The 27,512-nt window shown below is 38.1% G+C and overlaps 2 protein-coding genes across 2 annotated transcripts; both read right to left on the bottom strand.

The window, feature by feature from the left end:
• Window positions 1–936: 936 nt before the first annotated feature.
• Window positions 937–2,866, bottom strand: LOC131789320 (QRFP-like peptide receptor). The gene is made up of 4 exons (XM_059106420.2): window positions 2,760–2,866; window positions 2,169–2,439; window positions 1,737–1,976; window positions 937–1,296 (listed from the first exon to the last, which is right to left on the bottom strand). The coding sequence occupies exons 1-4, from the start codon at window positions 2,864–2,866 to the stop codon at window positions 937–939; spliced, it is 978 nt and encodes a 325-aa protein (XP_058962403.2).
• A 5,698-nt stretch (window positions 2,867–8,564) lies between these two features.
• Window positions 8,565–13,120, bottom strand: LOC131788812 (pyroglutamylated RF-amide peptide receptor-like). Its single transcript, XM_059105913.2, has 4 exons — window positions 13,002–13,120; window positions 12,332–12,602; window positions 11,440–11,691; window positions 8,565–8,885 (listed from the first exon to the last, which is right to left on the bottom strand). The coding sequence occupies exons 1-4, from the start codon at window positions 13,118–13,120 to the stop codon at window positions 8,565–8,567; spliced, it is 963 nt and encodes a 320-aa protein (XP_058961896.2).
• Window positions 13,121–27,512: the final 14,392 nt, after the last annotated feature.

The raw sequence follows: 27,512 nt of genomic DNA on the forward strand, positions 1-27,512 counted from the left end.
CATTATCATATCTAAATAAAGGTTTTTAGTTACCTAATAATTGACTGTGATGCGATAATTGGGATTTGGAAATTTCAATTGGAAAAAATCTATCACCCAGCAGCACAGACGCTCCAAGTTTATACTCAGTTTGACGCTCTAGCAGTTGCAATAACGCCACATACATGAACCACGACCATGATGGAATTTTTGTTTAAAATCCGTTACAAAATATCTGTCCATTTGGAATTGAGACCTAATTATGAAAGGAAGGTTTCGAAATCCCCATTTGGAAATCAATTTCTATGACTAAAACTTCTTCCCCAAAGGTTTCTTTCCACTAAACTTAAAATGCGATAAGGTATAGTGCAAGGAAGGATCGGCCATGCAGATAATGACCTGAAAAGCAATTCTTTGGAAAAGCTGTTCCCGGTTTCGTATTCAATAGTTTTATCCTGAGTTACAAAAAATAAGGTGACATTCTTTTTGTAATTATTCTGTTGTAGTCAGGGCCAGAACAGTGCCATTCTATAATAATATATCCAATTTTTCGCCAAGGTACACAATTAAGTTCTTTAATCATTCCCTTGCCGTGACGAAAAAATAATGTTGAAAATAATCAGCCCTCCAGAATCCAAAAAGTCAAAACTCTTTCCCTCGGTGGTGACTATTTGATAGGAGATATTCCTCCGACAGGAGACCTAAGAAAACTTTAGAACGAAACACTCTGGTATATAACATGATTTAGAACATGATATTCACAGTCTTCTTTACTCAATTACATCTACAGTACATTTCCTTGTGTTTCTTGGAAATCAAACTAGGAATTCGAGGGAACATGAGGGAAACTAGCCAACCGGAATCAAGCACTGCTAGCGTTTTAGCCTAGAATGCTCTCCTTAAAATAGGACAGCAGAGCTCTGAGTGTTTTACTTTTTAGCATAACGTCTTTTTCCTTCAAGGAAAATTTGAATGCGATAAATACTGGGTGGCGATGTTGTTGGTTGGTTGTTTGTTAAGTTGAATCATTTTGAGGTTTTCAGCGGCATGAATTCGTGCCATCGTGGGATTGTCACAGATGAACATCCGTTTTATCTTTTCCTTGAACTGATGATTCATGAGAGCGAATATAAACGGGTTAAGTGCCGAATTAAACACAACCATTGTGTCAGCTATAGCCACGTGAAGAGAACTGATGTCAAGAGATGTATATGCTCTCAAGAAAAATTCTACTGATTCTGTTCCCCAGCAAATTCCAAAGAGAAAACTAACCGTAACTACCATAAAGGTAGCACGTTTGCGGCTCTTCATGACGCCCTGCGTTAAAAAAAAGTGAATAATGGAATCAAATAAGGGACGATGCAATATTTGTGGCGACACATTCGTAGCAGGAGGAGATCTAACACATAGGACCTCGGACTATCACATAGCTGCCGTGCGGGAATATGAGTCCGTGCTGCTCTCTCCCCCCCCCCCCCCCCCCTGCCCCCCGGCGCTTACTAGGAGAAATCATTCGACGGCTAAGTGCTTTGGTTGGGGATCATTGTAAGGAGAACTTTGAATTAAGTGGCTCATAAGAAGTAACAAGCCGGGTGATACTCAGGGGCAGGAAACGTTAAGATTCTCGCCATGGGGAGGCTTTGGGCTTTGGGCTTTGGGCTTTGGGCTTTGGGCTTTGGGCTTTGGGCTTTGGGCTTCGGGCTTTGGACCCAAAGAAACACGCATATACAAAATTATTTTTTTTAGTGAGCGCTTACCTTCTGTATGTTGGTTGGTGAATTGTCCTGTTTGCACCACAAAGCGTTCACAACTCTGGTGTATAAGGCAACCATTAACGCCAAAGTAATTATTACTAAGACTAACCAAACCGAACTATAAGCCTTAGCCATCCAATCCTCAGGCCACAGTTGTTCACAAGAATTGCCCTTCCTATTTCTTACCAGAAATAAAGGGGTGGTAAGAATTAAAGAGAATGTCCAAGAACACGGGATAATTAGCTGTGTAAAAAGTAAGATATTGAAGTCAGCATATCACAAAGCTACATTAGCTATCGTTGAAGATATTGGTTCAGTCCAATTGAGATGTTTAGAAACTACCTTCTTAAAAACATATCAGAAATCCCCCTGCACTTACATGTGATTAAATCGAAAGATTATTATCGTTGATCTGTTATCTGTTATCTGACTCACCTTCAGTCTACGCTTGCTAAGTTTTCTTTGACTTTCAAAGGGATGTACGACTGCGTAATAACGTTCTATGGCGATTATGACGAGGGTGACAATAGATGACGCACCTCCTATCCATGCCACATTTCCACCAGTCACTAATTTGCATAACACGGAACCAGTAGTGCCATCTGGATGATCTAAAGCGAGGCTGAATATTACTGTTGGCGCCAGAAAAGTCGCAAACATGATATCTGCCACAGCCAGATTCACTAGCAGGTAATTTATGGGAGTCCTTCAGAATCAACAAAACATTGAATAAGTACTTTATAATTTATTGCTGACATCTGCTTAGGTCTTAAAAAATAATAAAGGGTATCAATTATGTCGTTTTATGCATAGTCGAGCACGTATGCAAAAACTCAAAGATTTCCAAGCGGAAGTTGAGTTCTCTTCGCCCGTCTTAAATCCCGGCCTTCTAAATAATCTTGGACTCTAAAACTACCAACGGCGATTAATTGCAATGACTTATCTTCCATTTGTAGAACGAAAAAGATCTTCATACGTAACAACTTATCTTAAAACTGAAAATGTGGTTTCTACTAGTGTTGGTACCTCATATCTCTGTGCTTTTTCACAATCCAACAGACAAGTGAATTCCCCACAATGTCTGCAGTGACGAGTATGACGATTATAATTGTCAGGGCAATTGATTCAGGCATTTTCTCGAGATGAGCTGTGAGACAATTCAACCTGGTAGGAAAAAGCCACAGAAACACTTTTGATCTACAAGTGAATATATCTTCAGGGTATAGAAGGTCAGCACATTGGGATAAGCGTACCGCGATTCTGATACGTAGTTTCAAAAAACATAGATTAGAAGTGATTGATAGATTGCCAATGTATAAATCATTCTTTATTCATGCTCTTCTGACTTGATAATTTCTCAGAAAATTATCATTAATTAGATTAATCATGATTTTCTGAAAAATTATCAAATCAGTTTCCGGATGAAAATCAAATCCCTTGAAAATTCGTATCCAAAGACATGAATACCAAAATGTTTAGCGTGATTCTATAATAATGGCTTAACTAAGAGTCTCTCGATGTCACTTTACTGCAAAAAGTAATCTCCACCTTGTTTAAATGGCATGTTTTAAAGGGGGCATTGGTTCTACAAGAAACCACAAAACCGCACAAAAAAACAGCCAAAACCGGAAAACCCGCAGCAGATCAAAACCTGAAACCGCATACAAAACCGCCATTTTCTCAAGAGGTTTGAAGTAGGAAAACTTGCACAGATTTTTTAGAAAGCTCCCCTTTAACTCTGAAAATTTCCATAGAGAAACCAGATAGATAGATAGATAGATAGATAGATAGGTAGATAGATAGATAGTTTTATTAAAATTACCCTTGCAGCTCGAGGGCTGAATTACGACAATTTTTACAAATGTAATCATGACTTAACATTTATTGATTTATTGAGATTTCATCGGAAGATTTGACTGTAAAATGTCTACCGTCCTAACATGCAAAGGCAACGATGAAACTAAACGGCGGAGTTTACAATATTAAAACAAAGTAAAATCAAGATGGGCTCTGGTACAATGAATTAAAAACCCATGCAGAAAATGAACATTCACGATTGGGAAATGGGAAAACCGCAAACTAAATAGGACATCACATCTGAAAAACCGCTTGTATCTCTTCCGAAAACTGGAAACCAAATGTCCCACAAAGGAAAAACCAATAGAGACACCAAAACCAAAAAACCTAATTTTTTTCAGCACAAAAACAAAAAAATCGATAAAAGAAATAGCCAAAAACCCAAAACCGAAAATCCCAACGTCCCCCTCTTTAAATGGTATTGATTCATGACCCTTGAACTCTGACGTTGGAGCCATATGGAAACAGCTTAAGTTTGATGAGGCCATTAATTAAAGAGAGCATCACTTGAATTTTCAAAAAGACGCGTACTGGATTTGAGTTAAGATAGCAACCAGCCGGATTCTCTGTGACCTTTGTGTTCAGACAGATACAAGACAGAGAAAGGGAGAGAAAAAAATAAAAACAACAGCTATAAGAGCTGAAACATTGGTGTTTATCGGAAGATGAAAAATTTGAAAAGTGAAATTTTCAAGAAAGTGCACTTTGACAAGTTCCGTGTTATATTTAAATTTATTAGTCTGGCGTGAGGAAATCCATTAACACTTAAGAACGCTTTCATTTCCCCTGGGTCATGTTCAGTACCCTCTAAATATTCAAGACATAAACTCGTGATTAAAATAGTAAATAGCCTTACCTCAGCTTAATGAACTGGATGAATGCTCTTTTACTGCATCATAAGAAACTGTCCGCTTGAGTCTATAAATGTACTCTATAGCCCTTAAATGTCGCTCTTAATAAGCTCCTGTTATTATACCCGCATACCACATAGATTCTCTATGTCACATTCAGAAAGGTAAATCCAACAAATCGGTGGTAGTAAGGTCCTAAATTCGATAGGAGGCAAACTTTGTTAAACTTGAATAGAGGGGCTAAGTTTCTAAAGAAACTGTGGTGCTGCGTCGGTAGAAGAGTATAGCAGGTAATTTAGTGTTAACATCTGAGTTGAAACCGTAAATTGGACACCGTAAAGAGTAAAAAAAAAAGAAGTTTCGAACGTTAGCCCTTCGTCTATCGCTCTGACGAAGGGCTAACGCTCGAAACGTCAGCTTTTTGTTGAACTTACATGTATTGCAAGAGTGCTTGGCATGCACGCATTTACGACACAGAATTTGGCCTAAATAGTGAGATGAAAGCGCTCTTAACCCCAAAATATGGATGTAAACTACAGTCAAGTAATGGGGAATTCGTCGTGTTATCGTTCGTCATGCTGTACGTGTAAACCCACCTTAGAAAACCATTGTCCAAGTAATCATTTTTTGCCCGAGGACAAGACTTTCAGCCGTCGTTGATGCTAAGATTCTGACTTAGACGGGCTGCCCAGTCTTGCTATGACTCAGAACATGTTCACGAACCTCGAGAAACTACCAGTTTGGGGGAGTTATGGTAAAAGTCACGTTTTCTACATCAGATATTGGGTGTTAGGCAGTAGACGTCAAATTAATAAAGGTTTATTCAGATGTTTACATCAAGATAACTGTCAAGGTAATGTTTCACTATGTCAATATTTCGAAATATTACGGAAATGCGATGACCTTGGGGTGTTGGTAAGTGATCAAGACAATTTTGGCATCGGTAACTCATCCTTTATTTCTCTATGTGACAAGTAACCATTCTTTACCTTTTTAAGAGAATGCACAGTTCAAAATTTATTTCAACTTTGGTAAGCCGATTAGACAAAGCACTTCAAATGTTCTCGTTCAAATAGCATTCTTATTAGTGCTTTTGCGAAGAAGGTTTCAAAATTTGATGCAAGCTACGTTCATGTCGTTGAAGTGGCTCGGTTGCAACCACAGGCTTGGTTGCATTTTCTGATAATATAAGGGCTATTAATGTTTTTCCCATTCGTTTCAGTGGTGCTGTAGCAGTACTTGCGCAGCAAATCACTCCCCTAATATTTTCTCTGAATTGATGGTCCAGTAAGGTATACACTGACTTTTTTACACTGTACTTTTTTGAAGCACTTTAACTTACCAGATCACATTACGCTCGCTGACGTTTAGCCCACGGGCGTGCTATTATTAGCAGTGCGGCACGAGCGGCGAGGCTCACGAGATTCGAGCGTGCGAGAGGTGTTGTTGAGGTCTAGAACATGAAAGAGAGCATGCATGCGAGGATGCCATTATTTTCCGAAAACAGTGCATAAAAACATTATTGCGGGCGACCAGCGGAGCCCGCAATCCCAATCTCAACATTGGTTACAAACGCATGCGCGGCAGTTATATAACCTTGCAGTGACTCGAATTTAGCAAAAAAAGTCGTCCTTCCAAATATTTGTCCCTAGGGACACTAAGAACCAATGAAATGAAAGGACGTAATTTGAGCATAGGCGCTATGACCACGCGAGACAAACACGAAGCAGCAGTAATTTGAGCACAGGCGCTCTGACCGCTAGAAACCAACACCAAGCAGAAGACAATTCTCACCAAAGCATAGCTGTTTCACGTTCCATAGTCAATGATCTTTAATGTAGTTGAAGGGCTCAAATAATATGTAAATTTCGCCTTCTTGAAGCTAAGAATGTCAAGAATCACGTGCAGTTCATGCAGAAGTGGCGGTCCATAAATTGGAATGCACACAACACAATTTTATCACGTGGACGACGTCTATTTCGTCGAAGAATCACGTGCAGCTCATGCATAGCTGGCGCGCCGTCCAATCAAAATCGAGCGTGTGAACTTGTGATCGGAACGTTTCCTGTTCGTGTCTGTTGTTGTCGGGTATCGAAATCTTCCTTGACTCAATCAATATGTCCATTTTATAATCAACAGTGTTTTTATTTACAACGTGAAAAAAACAACCATTTTGTCAAACCCAACACAAAATAGAACTGGTGTATAATCAAACTGGTGTTACTGTTTCACAAGGTCAGTAAAACCACTCTTAGGTCCCTTTGTCTCGTTTATGGGAAAACAATCACCCACACTATGCAACCCTTTATTGCGCTGCAAATATAAATGCCCAAAATGGAAAAATAACACAACGCCACTGTTTTACATTGAAATCGTTAACATCAGTGAAACAAATCATGCATAGCCCTCGCACATACTTCCTAACCTGTGGTTATTACTAGTTCTACCAATAATTAGCATAAATAAGGACCTAAATTTTAACTACATCATTGTGGTAGTGATGGGAAAAGTCTCGTTCTTTACGTAGAAGAAGTCAAATGATTGATGAAGTTCTTAAATTAAGATAACTGTTAAAGATGCGTCAGGATTTAAATTGCATGAAATAACAGATATACGATCGCTAGTAATCCAGTTTCTTTCCTCGTGCTGTTATTAGATGTTCAAATCAAGTTTGACGTCGTCCACTCGTGCTTTTTTTTATCTTTATTCGTCAATGTAAAAGTTATTTATTCTATCAAGTGTTTCAACGAGTCTTTTATTTTCAAATATTTAATGGTTATCCGGTCATAGCCACCCATTGTTTGTATATTGTATGCAAACAATGATATGAATGAGTTGCTATGAAAAGATATCTATATAATGTATATCTCTCATTCAATAGAGTGGACTCGTTATATGCCCATGAGTTTGTCAATAAATGATTAAGAGGAGGACAATTAGGAACAGTGGAGAACGCTTGGCTTTTGCCTGGTGCTCAACCATTGGTATAAAAATGTGTTTAATTTGCTTCTGAATGGAAACTTAAAATCATATGAAAGGATAAGCATCAGGGCTCGCTTTGAAAATGAAACTAACGGTAATTTGGAAATGGCCTATTATTCTTCTCAGTGAAAATCATTAGCATAAAATAAACGGGTTCTACGAATTCACTCTATTAGAAAGGAATAATATGCTCAATTAAAATGTTTAGCTATGGCAGCTATTAAATCTCTAGAGAGAATTAGAAGGATCGATTAGAACTAAGATTTTGGGATGAAAGTAAGGAACTCCTCAGAGTTTCCTGTCTTCCATTCCTTTCTCCGTTTTTCTCTTTTTCTTTTTTTTCTTTTTTTTTCTCTCTTTTTTTCCTGCGTTTTGTTTTTTAGACTTGTTTTCATCTGCCTTTTTGGGAATTTTTTTTTTAATTATAAAACGATATTTGTACTAAGCTCAACTTACAGTAAATATGACTGTTAACAACTTACCTTATTTCACGTTGTTGACAAACTTCAGCTTATACTTGTTAAAATATTTTGGCTAAACAACATTAACATCGACCATTCGCATGAAAAAAATTCAGCTTGATGTAAGGCCTGCGAATGCGATGATTATGCTATTTCAAAAGCTGCTGCAAGCCGGAATTACGTCCGTTACCGCGCATAATGAATTCTGAATAGAGGAATAGCATACTATTAGCTTATATCTATCTTCACTCGAGCGTATTTTCGGCTATTGATCTTTTCTTCGGGTGATATATTTTTTCTAGCCTGACATTTTGATTTATCTTATAATCGATAGTGGAATTGCTGTACCACAGTATGTAAAGGTAAAAATGTACTTTACTGGTAATATTGAAGCTCTAACACTACTCAAGTTTTGTTCAAGTTTTGTTCAGTTTTGTTCAGCTTTCTTTCTGGAAAAAGATAGCTGGTTGGGCACACATGATTTTCAATTTGACTCCTTCGCATTCAATAATCCATACTGACTGTAAACAAAGATTCCGCGCTCAAATACAGCTTTGGCTCAGTTTTCTAGTGCATGTAGTCTTCTTCCTCTAAAGAGAATGATTGACCAACTTAAAAACAAGGGAGGACTAAATTACTTTAATAGCTTCTGAGCCATGTGTCATCAGCTGCTTAAGAAACTAAAGCCTAGTTTCATCAGCAACACTTTCCTCCGTACCGGTTTCAGCTCGAGGCCTGGGTGCTATCACAGAACTTTTGCAGCACAGCACTCCGCTGATCTTCTGTCTGAATTGATGGTTCAGGAGGGCATATACAAATGGATTAACAGCTGAATTAAACAACACCAACATGTCAACGATAGTAATATGGACGAACGTGATGTTCAGAGTCGTGAGAAATCTTAGGACGTATTCAATTGACTCTGCTCCCCAACAAATCGCAAATATGACACTGACAGCTAGGACCATCAAAGTGACGCGTTTCCGTACCTTAAGCACACTCTGTGAATCAAATATATAGAAAGGGAAAATATTGTCAGCTCAGATGCTATGAACAATAATTTTCTGATCGATATCAAGGCTTACAATTATTTTATTTTTCTGTTCACTACAAGAGAGTGAGTGCTTAGTAAAGTTGACAACATGATTCTTCGAGACTTCTAAGCTAAGAATTAAATGAAAACTCTGTAGCATATTTTTGCGACCCAGCTGCAGACCTTACGGTAAACACTCGTAACGCGTATGCTTGTACAAATTAAAAGTAATCACAGCATGAAATTATATATTTACGAATCCGTTAAGATGCCGTAAAGTAAGCGTTAAGATCCTCTTTACGCGTCTTTACGAACTTCTTTACACCCTCGTAAAGAATATCTTTACGCATTGAAAACGATAGTACGTAAAGATCACGGAGAGAGACTAAAAACGTTATCTTAACGTGCCTTGTAAAAAGTCGTATAGAGAATATTAACGATATTTTACGGCAACTGTAAAGCGATCAGAAAGGCGATTTTTACGCGTTATTAAACTATCGTAAATGGGAAATATTTACATGCCCATTTGTCATTTTGCAGTTGTCTGAATTTTTGGGCAACATTCCCTTTTGCTAATCAGACCATAAAAAATGTGAGCTCGTGACAACATCAACGTAATGTGCTATCTTAGCGCGTATTGCCAAAAGTCGTATCGAGAACGTTTGCGATATTTTACGCTTCTGTAAAACGATGCCGTACATGCCTTTCAAGGACTGACCCATATATAACAACACGTGTTTTATACATTGAAATTTATTTTATTGTCATAACTCTTTAACTTGATTTTGTAATTTTCACAGTAACGTAGCCAGAGCTTCATATACACGGGAAAGAACTGAAAAATACAAATATCATAAATATAAATATTTTTACATAGATATACAAAATGTCTCATTGGTTTCGCACCGCTTGTAGGCACATGGACCTTTGAGTTACCTTTCTTTGATTTCGTTTCCTTGCTGCCCGAGTTGTTCTCGGCGACAATTTTACACGAAGAGTTCGCTTTGTTTGAAAGCTCTTCGCACGTTAAGGCATTTTCTTCATCGCGCTGCCTCAATTGCTCTCTTAATGATTGATTTTCTTTTAAAGAATCTTCCAGTAACTCAGTAAAACTGTCGCTCACGTTGATGTGGTCGGAAATTCTTGAAATTTGGAAAGAAAAAGAGTCCACTGATCACTTCACTCGCCAAAAGTAAAGCCAGGAGTAATCGCAAACGACGCCAAAAGTAAAGCCAGGAGTAATCGTAAACGACGCCAAAAGTAAAGCCAGGAGTAATCGCAAACGACGCCAAAAGGACGCTAATATTCGCGCCATGAATACAAATATATGATGTCTCACCTTCTGATAGGCTCATTGCAGTCTCGTGAACACGACCCTTTATCAAACAGTACCGAGCTTGTCGGAAGAATCGTCGGAATTAAAGGCGTAATTTAGTGTCAACAGCTGAGTTGAAAACGTAAATTAGCCACCATAAAGAGTTAAAAGGCTGACGTTTCGAGCGTTAGACCTTCATCAGAGCGATTGACGAAGGCCTAACGCTCGAAACATCAGCCTTTGAACTCTTAACGGTGGCTAATTTACGTTTTAAACTCAGTTATTAACAATAAGTACCCGTTATACTCTCCCGCCGATCTGCGGCAGCCTCATTTCTATGTATTTTCGTCCCCAGGGACTCTTCATCAAACGTCCCGAGGACTAAAACAATGCTAGAACCATTGACAGCCGGATCTTGAAGTTCGACAAGCTTATTATTACAAACATTAGAGCATCACGCTTCCACACGTCATTGCAAGGTCCATTTTATGGGAAAAAAACATGATTGTCTCATCACGACAACTCCCTGATCATAAGTTTCAAGGCGCGTTAAAAAAAAGGTAGTTTAAACATATTCATGCGAACAGAAAGTTTAGAACCGGTGTAAAAGACAGAATACAGATGCAGAAAGAGAATTAAAGACTGGTTGTGCAAAGGAAAAGTTAAGGGTCATTGAGGAACACTAAAGATTCGTAAAGAGAATTAACGGCGCTTAAAGATTGATTTTGCGTAAAGAATGTTAAAGAATGTTAAAGGTTCGTAAAGGACAGCGAGTAAAGATGCGTAAAGAATATTAAAGACGCGTTAAATGTTAAAAGCGAAACTGGTCAAAATACTTCGGTATGGATGAGCCATGATTATTTCACTTCTTTGAGTATTTCTCCAAATAGAAAGTGGTTAATTATATCCATCTTGATCATTATCCTTTACGAACATTTAATATCCTTTACGCAGTCTTTACGCTTTCTCTGCAATTACGCGGAACTTGTCCGTAAAGAAGAGGCTTTATATTTACGTTTCTTTACGCAAGAGTTAAAGATGCGTAAATTTGCGATTTCATGCCGTGAATCTCACTGGAGTTCTAACAAATGACCACAAAGAGGATTATTTTTAACTTAACTCTACTTTAGCCTTACAAGCAAAACTGGCTCTGTATAAGCTGAATTTGTTTAGCCATTCCAGACATAATTTGAAATTATTAACTCACCCGTTGTTGATAGTTTAGTGGGTTGCCATCATTGGGTTTGCACCATAACGTGTATACCACTTTAGAGTATAACACAATCATTATGCCAACGGAAACTACAACCAGAAACAACCACGCCAAGCTGTAGGCTTTAATCATCCACTTTTTGGGCCAGGTTTGCACACAATGATTTTTCTGGTTATCAAATGTCCTGACGAGAAATTTTGGTATGTTGAAAATTATTGAGAACACCCAAGAAGTAATGACGATCACCTGAAAAGTAAATTCATGGAACAGTTTCATTTTCTTCCAAAATATTTTAATCCGAGGTGTAATTTTTTTGGGGTTATCCCGAGTGACTATGCATACCCTTAGAATTAAAAAAAATTCGAATTCTAATACGTTTAGAATCATTTATTGTTTCTTATTAGAGTATATTTTTCAAGTTAAGAAATAACATATGTCCTTAAGAATATCAAAAACGTTTAATTCAGTTAAATGCACTGACGGCATAAGGAATACTGACCATGTAAATGAAATGAAATTGACGATGATTATGCTAGCTCTGCTATCAATGTTTTAAACGAATATTTTCTTTCTCAGTCCTACTAAGTCCAAAAGAATTTCACCTTTGAGTCTGTGCGTAGATGAATTTATTTTCAAATATTACCCATTCCAAGTTAACTTTCCCTGATGTTTCTTGAGGGACTTAGAAGTGATTGGTAGTTTAAAGTTCTGATATCGGATTACTCTCCCAGTGTGTTTTTAAACAGCCAGAGATCTATGATCATGAAAATTAATCTTCGACGCGAACAGAAAATACTGATACATTATTTATTTTCAATAATAGCTTGTCAGAGACCTTAGAAAGTACTTTCACCTGGTTTGTCAACGGGAATGTTTTTTAACTCACCTTAAGCTTACGGTGGGTCAGCTTTCTATCTGGATCCAGTGGATAAAGCACAGTATAATATCGTTCAACAGCAATAGCTACCAAAGTAACAACTGAGGTAATTCCAGGAAGCCACGCCAGATTTCCACCTGTCACCAACTTACAGAGGACTGAGCCTGCAGTTCCATCCGGGTGTACTATATTGAAGCTTACAACAATCTTTGGTGTGATAAATGTTGCATACAGGATATCGGAAATAGCCAGGTTCACGAGTAGATAATTTATGGGAATCCTTTGGAGTGAAAGAGCGAACTCAGAAAGGTCAATAAGGAACATAATAATCGAGTTTTCTTTTATTCGTAAAGTAAAATACCGTTACCGAAATTCCAAAGGCATTAAAGCATTGACCTGTAATCAAACGAGTTTCACTCGCTGCAGAAATTTCTAAGAATCAACATTTTCTAAAACATCAGAAACACTTATTCTAGATTTAAGATAACTGACGTTAAAAGAATTTCTACTAGATATCAGTCAAGTAAAGGACACAAGAGACAACCCGTAAATGTATTATGCGGTAAATCTTATAAACTTTCCTTGTTCATCATGATTATGCCGAAAATTGTATCTATTATGAAATACAGAGAAGTAGAAGGAAGGAACATACGAAGAGTGGAGTGTAACTAGTGATTACCTCATCTGAAGGTGTCGTTTTATAATCAAACAAAGCAATGTATTTCCTGCAATGTCCACAGCGACAAGCGTTAACAGTATGGTGGTGATCACGTAATTAGCTGTATCAGACACGACCATCGTGCAGAGGATCAATGCTGGTTATGCATCACCTGAACAGAGACAAACCTAAATCTGTTAATTTTTAAATGAGTTTTCTTGTATACCTTTAAGTGAATTTCCAATCTTGTTGGGATCACCATTTGACATTTCGATTTGCTATTTCCGTCATTCTTAGTAAATTAAACAAATCGATCAAAATTTCCCGCGGTCTGTAACCTTATTGCTTATAGAAATGACGTCAACAATGTTCGAAACTTAATATGTGAGACTCACGAGATTTTCGTTTTATGTTGCCTTCAAGTTCGAACCACAGTTACCCAAAACCAATTCCCCAACTACAACCCTTATTTACGCAGTAAACCTTGAAATGGATAACTTGCTAAAAAAGGGTTCTTTTCAACCTAGTTAGCGGTCAGATAACAAGCGATGTACTGTGGAAGTAAGGTGAGGTATTTTTATTGAGAATTTGACTGTATTTTTTATTCCTAAGAGCGGTCGTAAATATTCCCATGCGAACTCTTATAATTTCGCCATGACTTTTAATTTGCAAGATGATCACCTCACAGCTGGAGCTTGGGCCACCTGTAATCTGCTTAATTACAATTGCAAGACTGTAATCGATCAAAAACAACCGTTAATTTTATGGGAGATTGTTGCTGTCTTTCACCAACTCCTATAGAGCAGGCCCAGGTTGTTCGAAGGTCGGATAACTCTATTCACTGGATAAATCTCTATCCGGTAGATAACGCTATACGTTTTGCCATCACTTATCCGCTGGATAGCGATTTCTCCGTTGGGTAGCGTTATCCGCCCTATGTACAACTGGGCCCTCGTGTTTATCGGTAAGAAATACTTTTTTTGCGTTTGATAGCATGCTCCGATCATGAATAACGCCTGTGACTAATCTGTGACTAAGGAGGCCACAGGGCGAGTTTAACTCTTCTCTTCAGTATATCTGGTAGGCCTGTGGCTTGTTTTCACCACCAATTTCAAATTGCCTCGACACGATGTCATAAAAACATCACCAACGCTAAAAGGTAAAGAAGTCGTTTGCCTGATGAGACCTGTCAGACTAAGGGCTTTATTCAGGTAATCTAATTCTAATCACACCAATTTGCAACACAAGAAAACGTGCGGCTACGCGTTACAAGTCAGGGGCAGTGGATTAAAACTGACAACACCGTGAAATTTTTACAGTAATCAATGCCCACGATTTCCTGATACGGGCTGGAACAATTGTATTTCTACTAATGTTAGTGCATTTGCGTCCATCTGATGATATAGCATCTAATTCCTTCTGTCTGGGATATCAAATATTTATGAGGATTTTTAGAGCCTTGAATGCTCAATGAGCAACCAAAATTTTGCGGTGAGCTATTAAATGTAAACCACAAACCACCTCGCTTGAAAATTTAATTTGCACCATTTTGTCAATAAAAGATATACTCACACCAAAACCTATATTAATTACAATAACTATAGGTCGTTGGACTCGGGAAGAGAATTGCAAATACGAAAACAAAAACAGTCTCGAGAGGTTGGACAATAGGTTTTTAAAGTGCCTTTTTTTTTCAGCAATGCTCCTTAAAATGTCTGATCATATCGTATCATAGGAAGGGGGCCATCAAAAAAATCGATCAGGCAGCTATCCGTAGGAGGCTTCTTTGTTTGTCTTCTGAATATTTTACGACGCATAATGATCAGGGAGAGTACAGAGAATGAAAAATTGTAATTGATTTGTTAAATAGATTCACACGGGAAGAATTATGGACAAGACATAACCTGAAAAAGAATTCTCGAAGTGAAGCATGTTGTGTACATACATATCCTAACACTGTACAGACAATCATACAATGTTTCAATTCTCTTACGACTACAACACAGCATTACCTACAAAATTTGAAGAAGTAGCAGTAGTAGTTCATTATGCTGTTGGTGATCTGAATTCCATCTTTACGAAAGCCTTTTTGCAAATCCTTTATGATTTAAACAAATGAAAAATTGGAAAAATATGGAAGCCCTCACCTCCAGCAGGCTGAGAAAAAAGAGCTTTCTACGGTATCATTTTACCAACCAAAATCAGCTAAATTCTCCGACATAATTTCTTGAAGCGGCTTGTTTTGAATGAATTCTTGCCAAAATGTTCAACTTGTCTGAGACAGAGCGTGAGGATCAATTGAAACACGCAGATGTTTTCAGAGATCATATGTACACCTTTTCGCACCGTGGATTTTAATATATGCAGCAGACCATCCTTATTAAGGTTTGAGACTTTTTAGTTACCTCTGACGTTACTTTTCTTGTCTGTTCAGCGGTCTGTGAAGTTAACCGAAAGCTGGGTGCTGTTGGTCTCGCTATTATTGAGTTTTCTTCTGCTTATTATATTCTTATTACCCTCTTAATAGAAAAGAAGTTTTAAGTGTTCGTATATTAAGCATTTAGTCGTAGACAGTTGGTTTAAATTACATTCCTCTCCATTGTTGGCAATCAACTACCTTGGAACAATTCAATTCATTAGAGCGCATCCACACTCACGTCTTTGAATTCGAAAAAGATAAATCACATAAAGGAGAAAAGTGAGTGGGGAAATGAATGAATTAATGATAACATATTACTTAGTAAAAGCCATAATTTGGATTTCTCGTTTTTTAAAGCGCTGAAGAATTCGATTGATTTGAGTATTCAAGAAAGTTTCATGATATTCCCAGACGCAAAAAATTTTTTCAATCTCAGTTCACTTCTTGCTTGCCTCAAATTAAAAACAGAGCACCGCTGGAGCTTTTTCATTGGTCGAACGAATGTCAAGCTCAGGCACATTACTTCATGATAATTTCTGTGAAATTTCATAGTCGCCTCTCAACCTTTCTTTGGAGCCACAATCGCGGCAATTCAACATCGGGAGTAAACCGGTATTGTTGCTTTGTAACGCAGTAAGATTGGTCTCACGAACTTGCGTCCCCCATTTCAACTGATCAGATGCCAATAAAGTAAAGCCAATCGCGACTTGAACAGTCGCGTTTTCCAACAGTTCAAATTGAATTCTTATTGGTCCCCTGTGAAATTTACCTTACTTCTAATTGGTTACTGTGATTGCATTTGTTCTTCGTCTGCGATCTAAGAATGTCAAATATAAAAGAAATTACTTCGGTACAAAAATGATGATATTGATTTTTGAGAAGGCTCTTGAAAGGTGAACATGATGTAGTTAATGTAAATGTCACATCCGAAAATAAGTTTTTTTATGAAAAGCCTCTCATTTGTTGCATGAAAGCTTTCAATAGTGCTGAAAGTCAAATATAAGTAAATAAGTAAAATAAAAACACGAGCTAAAAAAATGGAGCGTCACTGTAATGTAAAACTACCTTGATATTCCAGATGTAATTTAATAATTCCCTTTTTTTTTTCGTTCATTTGTTTCTGATTTCAATTTCACTTTTCATCAAACAATTAGCCCCGCTTTACAATCTCAACTGAAACAGGACCGTCACTAATATAATTCGATGCCCATCTCTAGTAAAATCGGATTCCAAAACTAAATCTAATTACATTGGTTACCAGGACTGAACCGGCGAATTATATGTAGAATTGAGAAATTCTCCAGGTTTTCCTTCCGTGTCCTCTCTTCAAGTCTTTTGAATAACATCTGCGGGTACTTTTCTTCTGATCTTCATTGCGATTTCACTCAGACTTGACTTATTTAACTCTTCTTTTCATTCAAAATGAAGCTTTCATGACAGATGCCAAACAATTATTTCATTTGGTCATTACACCGCCGTATGTGGTCAGGTTTTCTTAAGTCGAGCGGTTGTTTATATGCCAGCCTTGGCATTTCTTCAAAACCAGGAACATCTTTGTAACCCAGTAATCATTTGTGACAGTGTTTATATGGTGTCCGAGACATAAGATGCATAAAGAGATCAAACTATGAAAAAGAACGAGGAAATTGGGTGCCGTGGTTAAGCGGCTGAAATGTAAACATTTAAGCTTTCGTCTGTATGGTAACATAACATCTGCGACTAGCTTCCATTTGCATGATGCGTAAAAAACTCATAATGTGCAACTTGGTAAAACATGTCTTCCTATTGGCTGAATAAAAACACGCCACACTTCTCATTGAAATCCATCCTCTGTTGACAAACTAAATTCGCTACTCTAAAGTCTCTTCCAATTCTCGGCGATTTAATTTGGGGAATGTCACACATAAAAATCTAAAATCGGCGGGTAACACTATTTGTGATTACTTTGCATCAGCCTTCAATACGCTCTCGAGGATGAATGTGGGAAAATTCCTGTCTCTTTTCTTCTCTTTTATCTTTTATCAATATTTATTTATTTTCTAGTTATTTATGCTGAGAGATCTCTAAAGAGAAGTGCGATAGCTACCTCTCACAGAGATTTCAGAGGTTTGTTGATGCATGCATTTGCTAATAATACGCCCGGAAATTCAATCTCCGTCTTGAATTCAGTTCGATTCAATTCTTCGCCAGTAACTCTGAAATAATTTGTTTTAGTAGAAGTCGAATAAATAAGTGAATCAAAAAAAGATGATTATCCTTGAATGTTTTCACTGATCTATCTTTGGCACTGATTTCTATTGATATTTGCTAAATGTTTTTCGCCAAAATTAATGGCCGGCAAAATCACACCGGTTGTGCTTCAATTTCGCTACTCTCTTTAAAAGTATAGAGACGCAATTAAGCTTATTTCCAATTATCAACAGCTTCCTTTTTTTTATCATACCCCAAAAAAACCTAAGAGCTGACGAATCTTGAAGAAGCAACAATATTTTTATACACGACGATTGCAGAAATTTGCACATGTCATCTTAAGCAAGCATGACCGTGTGCTGTGATTAAGCGCTATTTAAATGTATGAAATGCAGTGTCTTTGCTGACTACGGTATCTACAAACATGTTCCCTCCAGACAACAGCAGTGTATACTGAACCGGGATGTAATAAATAAAAATTTGACTGACCTTAACTAATCTTTGGAGAATTTTTGCCTTACAATGCAAGAACTCTTTCACTTTCCCAATTTTATGACAGTTTTAGATGGATGAGCGAACAAAACATTATTGCCACTCACGGTATAATCGAAGGTCGATTCGACGTCGTCATGGCACCATTATCAAGGTGCTTGTGAATAAACCTTCGGCTGAAAAATGTCAAAAACGATTATGGAGTAAATTAGCATAACAACTTAGCATCAATACATACGATTGGGCATTCAGCGGTTGCGTTACTTCTTAATGTCAAGGATTTCAAGCCAAATACAATTGAATTTGTTTTCTAACTTCTTGAGAACAAAAACTCGGCATGCCGCTCTTCTATGTTTTCCTCTTTACTCCCATAATTGAAGCTTACAGCAGGTGTGTTTAGCGTAATTAACATAGGTTTGATACATGTAATATGACTCTGTAAATGTCTATGGTGAATCCAAAAAGAACTAGTGAATCGAAAAGCTTTAACTTTATCTTTAATATTGTGCCACTTGAAAGAAATTTCACGATTCAAGGGGCTGACTATGCGAAGAAGAGAAAACGAAGATTTCGAAACTATAATGGTTTCCTTGTAGTCCAACGGATGTAAAATGTAAGAATATCTCTCTGACTTGCCCTGTCTCTTTGAAAGACCCCTTTAAGTCGAGCTAACATAACATAGCTTTAACATTTTAATACCTGCAGATTTAGATCAGTCCCAAAGGTAAGGTGCCTAAATTTTGATTTGTGGACTACCCACATTTGTCAACGCATGGTGAGTGTTGTTTAAACTGTCAGGATGGTGTTTGAAAGCAGATGCTTCGTGGTTATTGCTTTACCCATAGGAGAAAAAAAATATATGATTCCTTTTCTCAAACTACTCGAGAATAATGGATTTACTTTTCCAGTGCCATAAAAGAAAATATGTCACGTAAAGTTTTCATGATCGCTGTTAAGTTCAAACAACGAGAATCAAGAAAACCCTAATTGCCATTAACCGACCGTTCGGTCTCCCACTGTTAACTGATATACAGTTGTTTTGGCACACCTAATGCAGTACAAGATATAGGAGGGTGTGGTCTGAATGCAATTTGATGTAGACCTTCTCTTGAATGGGCGTCAATAAAACTGCTCGAGAAAATATTGAGAAGACATATCCTCCCTGCTCGAGAAGCAGAGGGAAAAAAGACAAACGAAGTACGTTTTTTTAAAGGATGAACAAATACCGAGCAGCTTTAGTCGAGCGCAGCAAAAAGAAGAATTAGTGGCGATACTGTTTCACGGTGAGGAACACTTCTCTTTGAATTTGACAAAAGTAGCAAGCAGAACTGGTCTGACTTTGATTTTTTTACCAAACTTCAACTTTTTGTAGTTTCATAATATTTGTTTACACAGATTGGTGTCACTACAAAAAGAAGCATAAACACCGCTGTTCAAATGAATACAACAGTCTTAGACCAAAACCTTGCAAAGTTTATTGTCGCACCAAAAACACAATAGCTGAAGAGTAGAGTGGCTTAACTCTTTTAGTTCTTTGCAATTTAAGAGAGATGCTCAGAGGAAAACCACTGTACACTTATATCAATTAGTTTAGTGTTACAAAACGACAACAAAGTTATCGACGTTGCACTAAAATTTATCCGCGTTACTGGCAATGACAATATTTAGAATAAAATCTTGCAAAATATTTAGCAAGCCCGACTTAGAGAGAACTCAGTTTAGTTTAACATCGAAGCAGTAGCAAAAAAAATGAAGAGAGCGGCATTCAACCCCTAATGGTTTTTGCAATCGATAAAAGTTGATAACACAAAAACGATTAAAGATATCGAAGAGGTAAATGTTTCAAAGCAGTTCCGAAAATAAATTCAGAATCTTCTGCCGAGCTGGCAAAATAAACCAGTAATTGTATCTTTGAACCTTGTAAAATTTGAGCCAGCACAAGCTGCATGCACATCAACATTTATCCAAGTTCATGAGACGAAGCAACAAAAAAGCTCAAAATTGCACAGCTGAGATCTAGCTTTGCTTGGTTTCCGCAATTCATTACAAATAGCCAAAATGAATGTACTCCTGGATATCAAAGAGTTCAGAATTACAAAACAATGAGCATTGTAACAAAACTCCCGAAGCTCAGAATCAACCTTTCAGCTGACAAAGAGAATTTCAAACAGTTAAGGCATATTCTGACCTGGCAGAAATTTGAGTAAGCCTGTTCCTCGGCATAAAAAGTCCAGCTAGACTGCTGAGAAGATTGAGGTTCTGCCTTACTAACTTCTTTAACAGAGGGCCGAGGCAATTTTTCCTCGCGGCAATTTGAGCCGCAGGACTCATGGCCCTCGAAGTAGAGGCAAGATGGGAGCAACAAGCTCTGGGCTGAACGAAACGAGTCCTCTTTGATTACTGGAGAATATAATGATTTATGTGAAAGCTATATCGTTCGTGCAAAGCGTTCTTTAAACATTCATAACCAAAAGTTGCACTGTTACGTGAATAACAGTTAATATTAACCAATTGAGCTAGAGTGATGATGAAATCTGAATACATCGAGAGAAATTTGTTAGTAGAGGTATTCGATCATTTTGTTCTATGATCAGATGACTCCGATTTTAGGGTGGTAGATGTACAACGAGGAGGGTCGATTGCTTCACGAGAGTGCTACGACAAGATCCGATCGATGAAATGTTCACACGGGATATCGTTCGATGTAATTTCGCTTAAGAATTACTGTTCGTAATGTTTACCTGTTAGATAAAATGGTGTTTGATGATTTCTCTACCGATAAGGCGGAGTACCGCAGGCGTTTGATGACTGACTCATCTTTCCAAATGTAACTAAGCATATACTACCGAATACAAACTAAATTTGAAAGCGGATCTCTTTAAATTTGAGGCGAAATTTAAGTTCTCGAAAATCACAACGGTGAACAAGGTAAACCAATTACCTCTACTAACAAAACTGTTCCAGGGCATCAGATTATGTGCTTCAGAGGAAGCAGCAGAACAAACCATACTGCGTACACTAGTGCAGCTCACGACCGTCGTTTCACAAGCTGGAAAATGTCCCTGATGCAGTTTGAAGTTACCAAGCACATATCTTTTCAGCTTCATTGACGCTCCACACAAAATTCGCGTGGCCTCAATCGTGTCAAAGTCGTTTGCAACTGCAAATTTTCCGAGCTACTTTTTAATTCCTGCAATAGTGAAGGCTGATGTCCAAGTATTTTTCGGTTCAGAGATGCTGTGATGTAAATGAACTGACTTTAAATTTACAGACGTTTGTACCATAGTTGTATATTTTGAAGGTCTGTGATACTTTCGTCGTTATACTCTCTTCTGCCAAGATCGAAGTTCGATTCAAGTCAGAGAGTGGCGTGATTTATCTGAGCCAATGACAATTCATTTCTAAGAATAGCGACAATGAGTCCTACTAAGACAATAGATTACGTCAAATCAAATTTCCGTGTTGTGAAGAGAGAAAAGAACCCGCTCTTGAACTATTTTGAAGTAAATAAGCTTTCAATTCTTATAAACTTTGTTGGTTTACAAAATGAAAAATCAGACATTCCAGCAGAAACAAACTCGGCTGCAACACGTGAGCCACGTTTTGTTTTGGTCACACAGTTTCACTACTGCTGCGATCTTTCATTACACTTGCATACGTGCTCTCGCTGGGATGAGATTACGATAAATAATAACTGACCCAACCATGCATGTACATCCAACTGACAATGTGTACCCTCTCTTTCCACCTTTCTTCTTCTCTAATATTTAAGTCGCGATCTCTGTAAGTGCAGTCCAAGGCGTTTCGCATCGGAAAACGTTTTGCCTCAAACTTTGCTCATTAAACTACACAAAGAGTTCTTGAAATACGTTGAAAAAAATTTTTGACAGCTCTCAACAATCAAAGCCGCAAAAAGCCCTTTTTTGTCCTCTTGAGACATCGACAATTTCAAAAGTTGACAAGCTCACACACTACATGCAGCAAGAAATCGTTTGCATTCCTAAATTGTGTGATATGTAAGGGATTTGGATAGCGTTTCAATTTTGACATGTGTTTATTCAGAGGTTCACCATAATTTTATTTAAAAACACCCTTTAGACGGCTTTCTGAAATTGGTCATAAGTACTCGTTCTTTCTTGGGGTGATATTTCTCAAGTCCAGAGCAGACCATTGAAAAATTCCGCTTGGTTTCTTCTGATAAGAGGTTTGAAAGCATAGAAATGTAAAAACATGCACTTATTAGTTTTCTTCTCCTTAGTGACTTCAAACTTTAGGTGATTTTGCTAGTGTGACAGCAGAATTATGCAAATTATCTGTTGAGAAGACTCCGACCGTTTATATTGGTAGCCTTATAAATCTTAGATTTTAACGGTTTTAAAAAGAAGGGCTGAGCTTTTAGAATGATAAAATTAGAGAGCTAAATTCTGGCAAATGATTCTGTCTCGTGACAAAAAAGGTGAACAAAACGTATCGAATATCATTTTGATCAGCGTTCGGTCAACGTGTTGATGAGAAACTTTTTCAAAAAATTGGTTTGTGTTCTTTTTATATTTGAATTTAGGCAGCTTAAGCAATTTAAACCTGTATGAACATTTCAGAACCAAACTACAGGATTTAATTAAGTTTAACCAGCGATAACAGCATTACCACTACGAGCAGTATCTTCTTTAGTGCCTTACTCCAAGAGCTTCCGGCGGCGCACCAACATCTATTTTTCTTTTTTCAGCTCTGATCTTTTTTTTACTCGCGCGAAGGACTTAGCCCAAAAGGAGGGACTGCACGTAATCTATAACAGTACATACAGAAATTCACCGTGACCAGAGGCTTAGTCACATAACTCAATTATGTACTTTCCCATTTCAAGAAGGCAGCGATAACGTGATTTTTTGCTAGGAATTTTAGCCTAGTCACACCTTGAGAGCAAAGTTGGAACCATGGAAACTTTTTCTGTCGCTTTTTTGTTGCTCTAATGACTTTGTTCAGTGCGTCATCTGGTGAGTTTATCCTCCTGAACTTTGTGTCTTCTTAAGAATTTTCCATTGACATCTTTTGGCTCCTTATATCCGACTCTAAAGCATAAATGTATATATGCATGTCAGGAGCTCATTAAGTAATGGGCTTCTGTGCATGTTGAGTCACTGCGGAACTACAAACGCTCTGCTCCTATGCGTTCTAGTTCATCTATAGTTCGGAAAAAAAATCTCTAAAGCCATCCGCACCCTCACTATTTTTTAGACTCCACAATGATTTCCTCTGTGTGGCATCTTGAGCTTCTAGTACTCTCCACATGGTGGATTTACTTATCGGTTGAAATTCAGTTTCTTTGCAATTGGCCATGTATACACGTGGCTACTGTGCGCACCACGTTAGACAAGACAAACCTCTCACCGCCTTTAAGTTTGATGGTGCAAGTGCCTTACGCTACGTCTTGATAGTAATATGGCCTCTTTGTGAACTCTAAGAAGTGGTTCAGCTGACGCTGTTCCACACGGATTGTGTGCCGCGGGATTTTTTCCGAGCCCCTCACTCTTTGCTTGTGTTCAGTGCCTTCTTTATTTGTCTATCAAAGAGGTTGTATGTGTTTAAGCGCGTTGGCTAAGAATCAGTATTACCATAAAGGCCAACATAGAAAGCTATCTTACACTCTCGCTCATTATCTGCGACCGCTTGGAAGAACGCTTTACCATCTCTTAGCGCCATGACATCGCACACCAGCTGGCAAGCTTCTCCAGCTTTTTGAACAAACTCAGAAAGGGGCATTTTTCCCATCAATCTCCTTGGGATCCTGGGCTTTTGTACAGCGTCGACGATGCCATCATTGCACGCCTTGAAACCTTGCACTGGATCTTGGACATTTCTTCTGGCTGATCTGAAGTCCTGTTTTTCTCTGCTTCCTTCAAGCGCAAGTATACAAAGTATACTTGCTTTTAATCCAGTGTAATAAGGAGTGCCTTTGGGCTAAAATGATTGATTTCATTCACTCAACAAAACTCGCCGATTCCGCCGTTGACGACAAAGTTTGTATCGAGCAGATGTAGCTAACGTGTAGGCCGTACCCTTCCCCTCCCCCCCCCCCAGTAAAACAGGGGAACGTCTACGCAACCCTGACACTAATCGTGTTCCGTGAAGTTACTTTAATTTATGCAAAATAATATCACTTGATAATAGCGGAGCTCGCAGCACGCGCAGCGTAGCCCCATAAATATACAGAAAAGTAGTAACCCATCAAGCCGAAAGGATTTGGAGTTATGACCGTACGACCGACCGTACAATGTGTTACTTATACCATGCGCGGCCAAGTGCATTGCAGGCACGTTTTTAGTCATTACGTAATGGAAGGGCAATGGAGAAGGATATCCTTGGATACCCCATTAGTGATCTGCCAGAAGACACTGGCAGATCACGATGAGGTGTGCATACTCAAGAGCTGAGCTTAAGTGCAGCGTATCGCGGGCATACGGCTAGGCATTACACGAGGGCTTCACGTGAACTAGTAGATGTGAATAAAGGGGGTAAGTTTCTAAAGAAACTGTGGCGCTGCGTCGGTGAGAGAGTATAGCAGGTAATTTAGTGTTAACAACTGAGTTGAAAACGTAAATTGGCCACCGTAAAGGGTAGCTGACGTTTCGAGCGTTAGCCCCTCGTCCTCGCTCTGACGAAGGGCTAACGCTCTAATAGATGTGAAGCCGCGTAAGCAAATAATTTGCAACACGCGTTTTGAGCCGGAGATCAAACTGGTGGGGTTGTGGTTGAACAGTGATATTCAGTATTTTGCAATTTTTAATCAACTCACAGAGCAACAATACCGGCAGAGCTAAAGCCTTGTCAACCAGAAGAAATTGTTATAATACAAGTTCGTGGAGAGAGGGTTTTGAGTGAAAATAGGCCGGAAAGATAGAGACAGAGCGACCAAAGAAAGAAAGAGGTAAAAAGCGTAGAGCGAGTCGAGAAAAACGTCTAAGGAAGTTAGAAAGGACGCTAAAATAGGCAGAATATGGCGAGAGGAACGCGAAAGAGAACAAAAAAAGGCATAAGTAAAAAGGCGAATATCTAGCGAAGAGCAACGTGAGCAGGAAATACAAAGAGCTCCAAAATACAGGCTGAAAAGGGGTCATCAACAAAGAGAAGGAAACCACAAAGGATCCGAGAAAGAAGAGGAGGTAAGTCGTGTCATATCTGGGTTTTCTCTTACGCTAAGGCCTAGAAAAATTTAAACCTTTTTTTCCCAATCTTCGTTTGATACTAGCTTTAGTTTATAATTCAAATCACGTTTCGCTAAAACAATGACTTTTGCATTCAATTTGCGTTCACCGCTTTAAGACCCTCGCGCCCGTTCATCGCTTGAATAAAATTTCAAAGTGTTCGTATTCTTCAAATTTTTTCTTGTCCCACCTTTTAGAATGTTTAATACAGTCGTGGTGTTTAGGGAAAAGAAGTTATCTTACGGATTATGTTTTGCCTAGAAAGTTTTAAAATGATAGCGAACGGCGTGAGCAGTTTTTTATCATTCTCTCGTCAGTTGGCTATCACAAGGTTTACATTATTAATTTTAAAAAAAAATCGCGCTTTGTCGAAGGTTTGTTGTTTTGTGCTAGGACAACGTTAAATTTTTTTCACTTTCTAGAAGCGCTTGAGGATTCTAAATGAAGATAAAATATTTCCAATAGAAACTGGTATTTTTCAAAGAGAAATATGGAAAAATATCAGACTGCTGGACACTTAGTTATTCGAAGACCGTATCCGGTGAAAATTTTCTTAGTGTCACGGTTGAATCTCTTCGCACTCTGTGTACATGGCCAGCGAAACGGACAACGTTAGAATTTTTTCACTTTCTAGAAGCGCTTGAGGATTGTAAATGAAAGTAGAATATTTTCCAACGAAAAATTGGTATATTTCAGAGAGGAATATGGAGTTATTTGAGAACCATGTCCAGCCGTGTCATTGAAAAGTTTTTAAGTGTCAAGCTTTTGGATGGCTTCTTACTCTGTATACAGGGTCAGCGAAAAACATCAAGTTCGAAATTTTAGGCTGCCTGGAAGTGCTTGAGGATTATAAATAAAGGTAGAACATTTTCGTACAAATTTTTTTGGATTTCAAAGAGAAATATGGAAAAATATCGGACTGCCGGATGTTTAATTATTTAAGTTTAGTCACCTCATTGCAGGAACGTCAGCGACACTGACAGTTTGCGTTACAATATTCTTATTTGCTGCTTTGCATGGACAACAACCTCGACCACTCTTTCGAGCGCAAGCTCCTCTCCACGGGCAGGAAACTTCAATTGACCCTTGGTCCTATTTAACAAGGATGGCAAACTTCAATTAAAAAAATTGATGAATGGATGAAAACGTGGTGGATCAACATTTTCACCTTCTTCGAAATACTCGCAAGGATTTTCGTGTTCCTCTTTAGCAACAACCGATCCATAAGCGTTTACTGCCTGGGAATCTACAAAATCAATGGATTCATCTGATTCCATTTTGACAAGCTCTTCAAATTCATCGGGGAAAACGCAGAAGATATTTAGAGACAACGTGACAGGGTAAAAATAACTGACCAATCAGAGGTGCTATTTAAACAAAAGCGGTGGTTCAAAACAAAACAAATGACCTCGTTGCATAAAGGTTGGAAATGGGCCTCTAAATTACCGAGCGCAAATGTGGTTTGTATTTCAATTCAGAGGGAGGAGTGAATTTCATTGTTTGGTCATGGTATTTTTCAGCGCTATGTTTTCATGCTTTCTACTCGTCTACTCGATTTGTTCGAACTTGAAGAAATGGTTTATCTCACAAAACATGGAGCCACTTCTCTTCGCTCAACATCTCGAGGCGTACCTAATGCTCGGGTTATGATGAACATGCCTGCGATACGATAATTTTTTCCTTATGCCGGAAACTGAAGAATCAATCTCTAAAATTGATAGTCATCACATTTTGCAAGAAGCTTCCGACCTGTGATCGTGTAATTAAACGGGGCCTTAGCAATTTGAGCTCACTAGCACGCTGGTAAGCACGTGGTTAGCGTAAATAGTTGTTTGCAGTTTTCGAATTCGAGAGCAGTTTTTGAGAGTTCGTATCTGTAACCTTCCCGGATATTTTCTGCTGAATTCATTGAGGTACAATCTAGGAATTTCATAAGTGATTATGAACGAAAATTCGTATCGGCACCATAATTTTGGGGAGTTTTGTTAACACATTATTTGTTTACAATTCGTAAACCATTTCTGAAACCTGCTTGGATATTTTCTTGTGGATTAATTGAGTCACACTCTCGGAATTTCATCAGGAATTAAGAACGATAAATCCTTATATGTAGTACAAGTGAAGCACATTTTAAACTTTCCATACCATTTTAGGGAACTATACTTGATTGACTCTCGATAAATTGGCCTGGCATAACTCGTTGATTATTTTATTATTTTGTAGCCCCAA

The sequence above is a fragment of the Pocillopora verrucosa genome, chromosome 8 (genome assembly GCF_036669915.1).
Source record: "Pocillopora verrucosa isolate sample1 chromosome 8, ASM3666991v2, whole genome shotgun sequence".
Taxonomy (NCBI): Eukaryota; Metazoa; Cnidaria; class Anthozoa; order Scleractinia; family Pocilloporidae; genus Pocillopora; species Pocillopora verrucosa.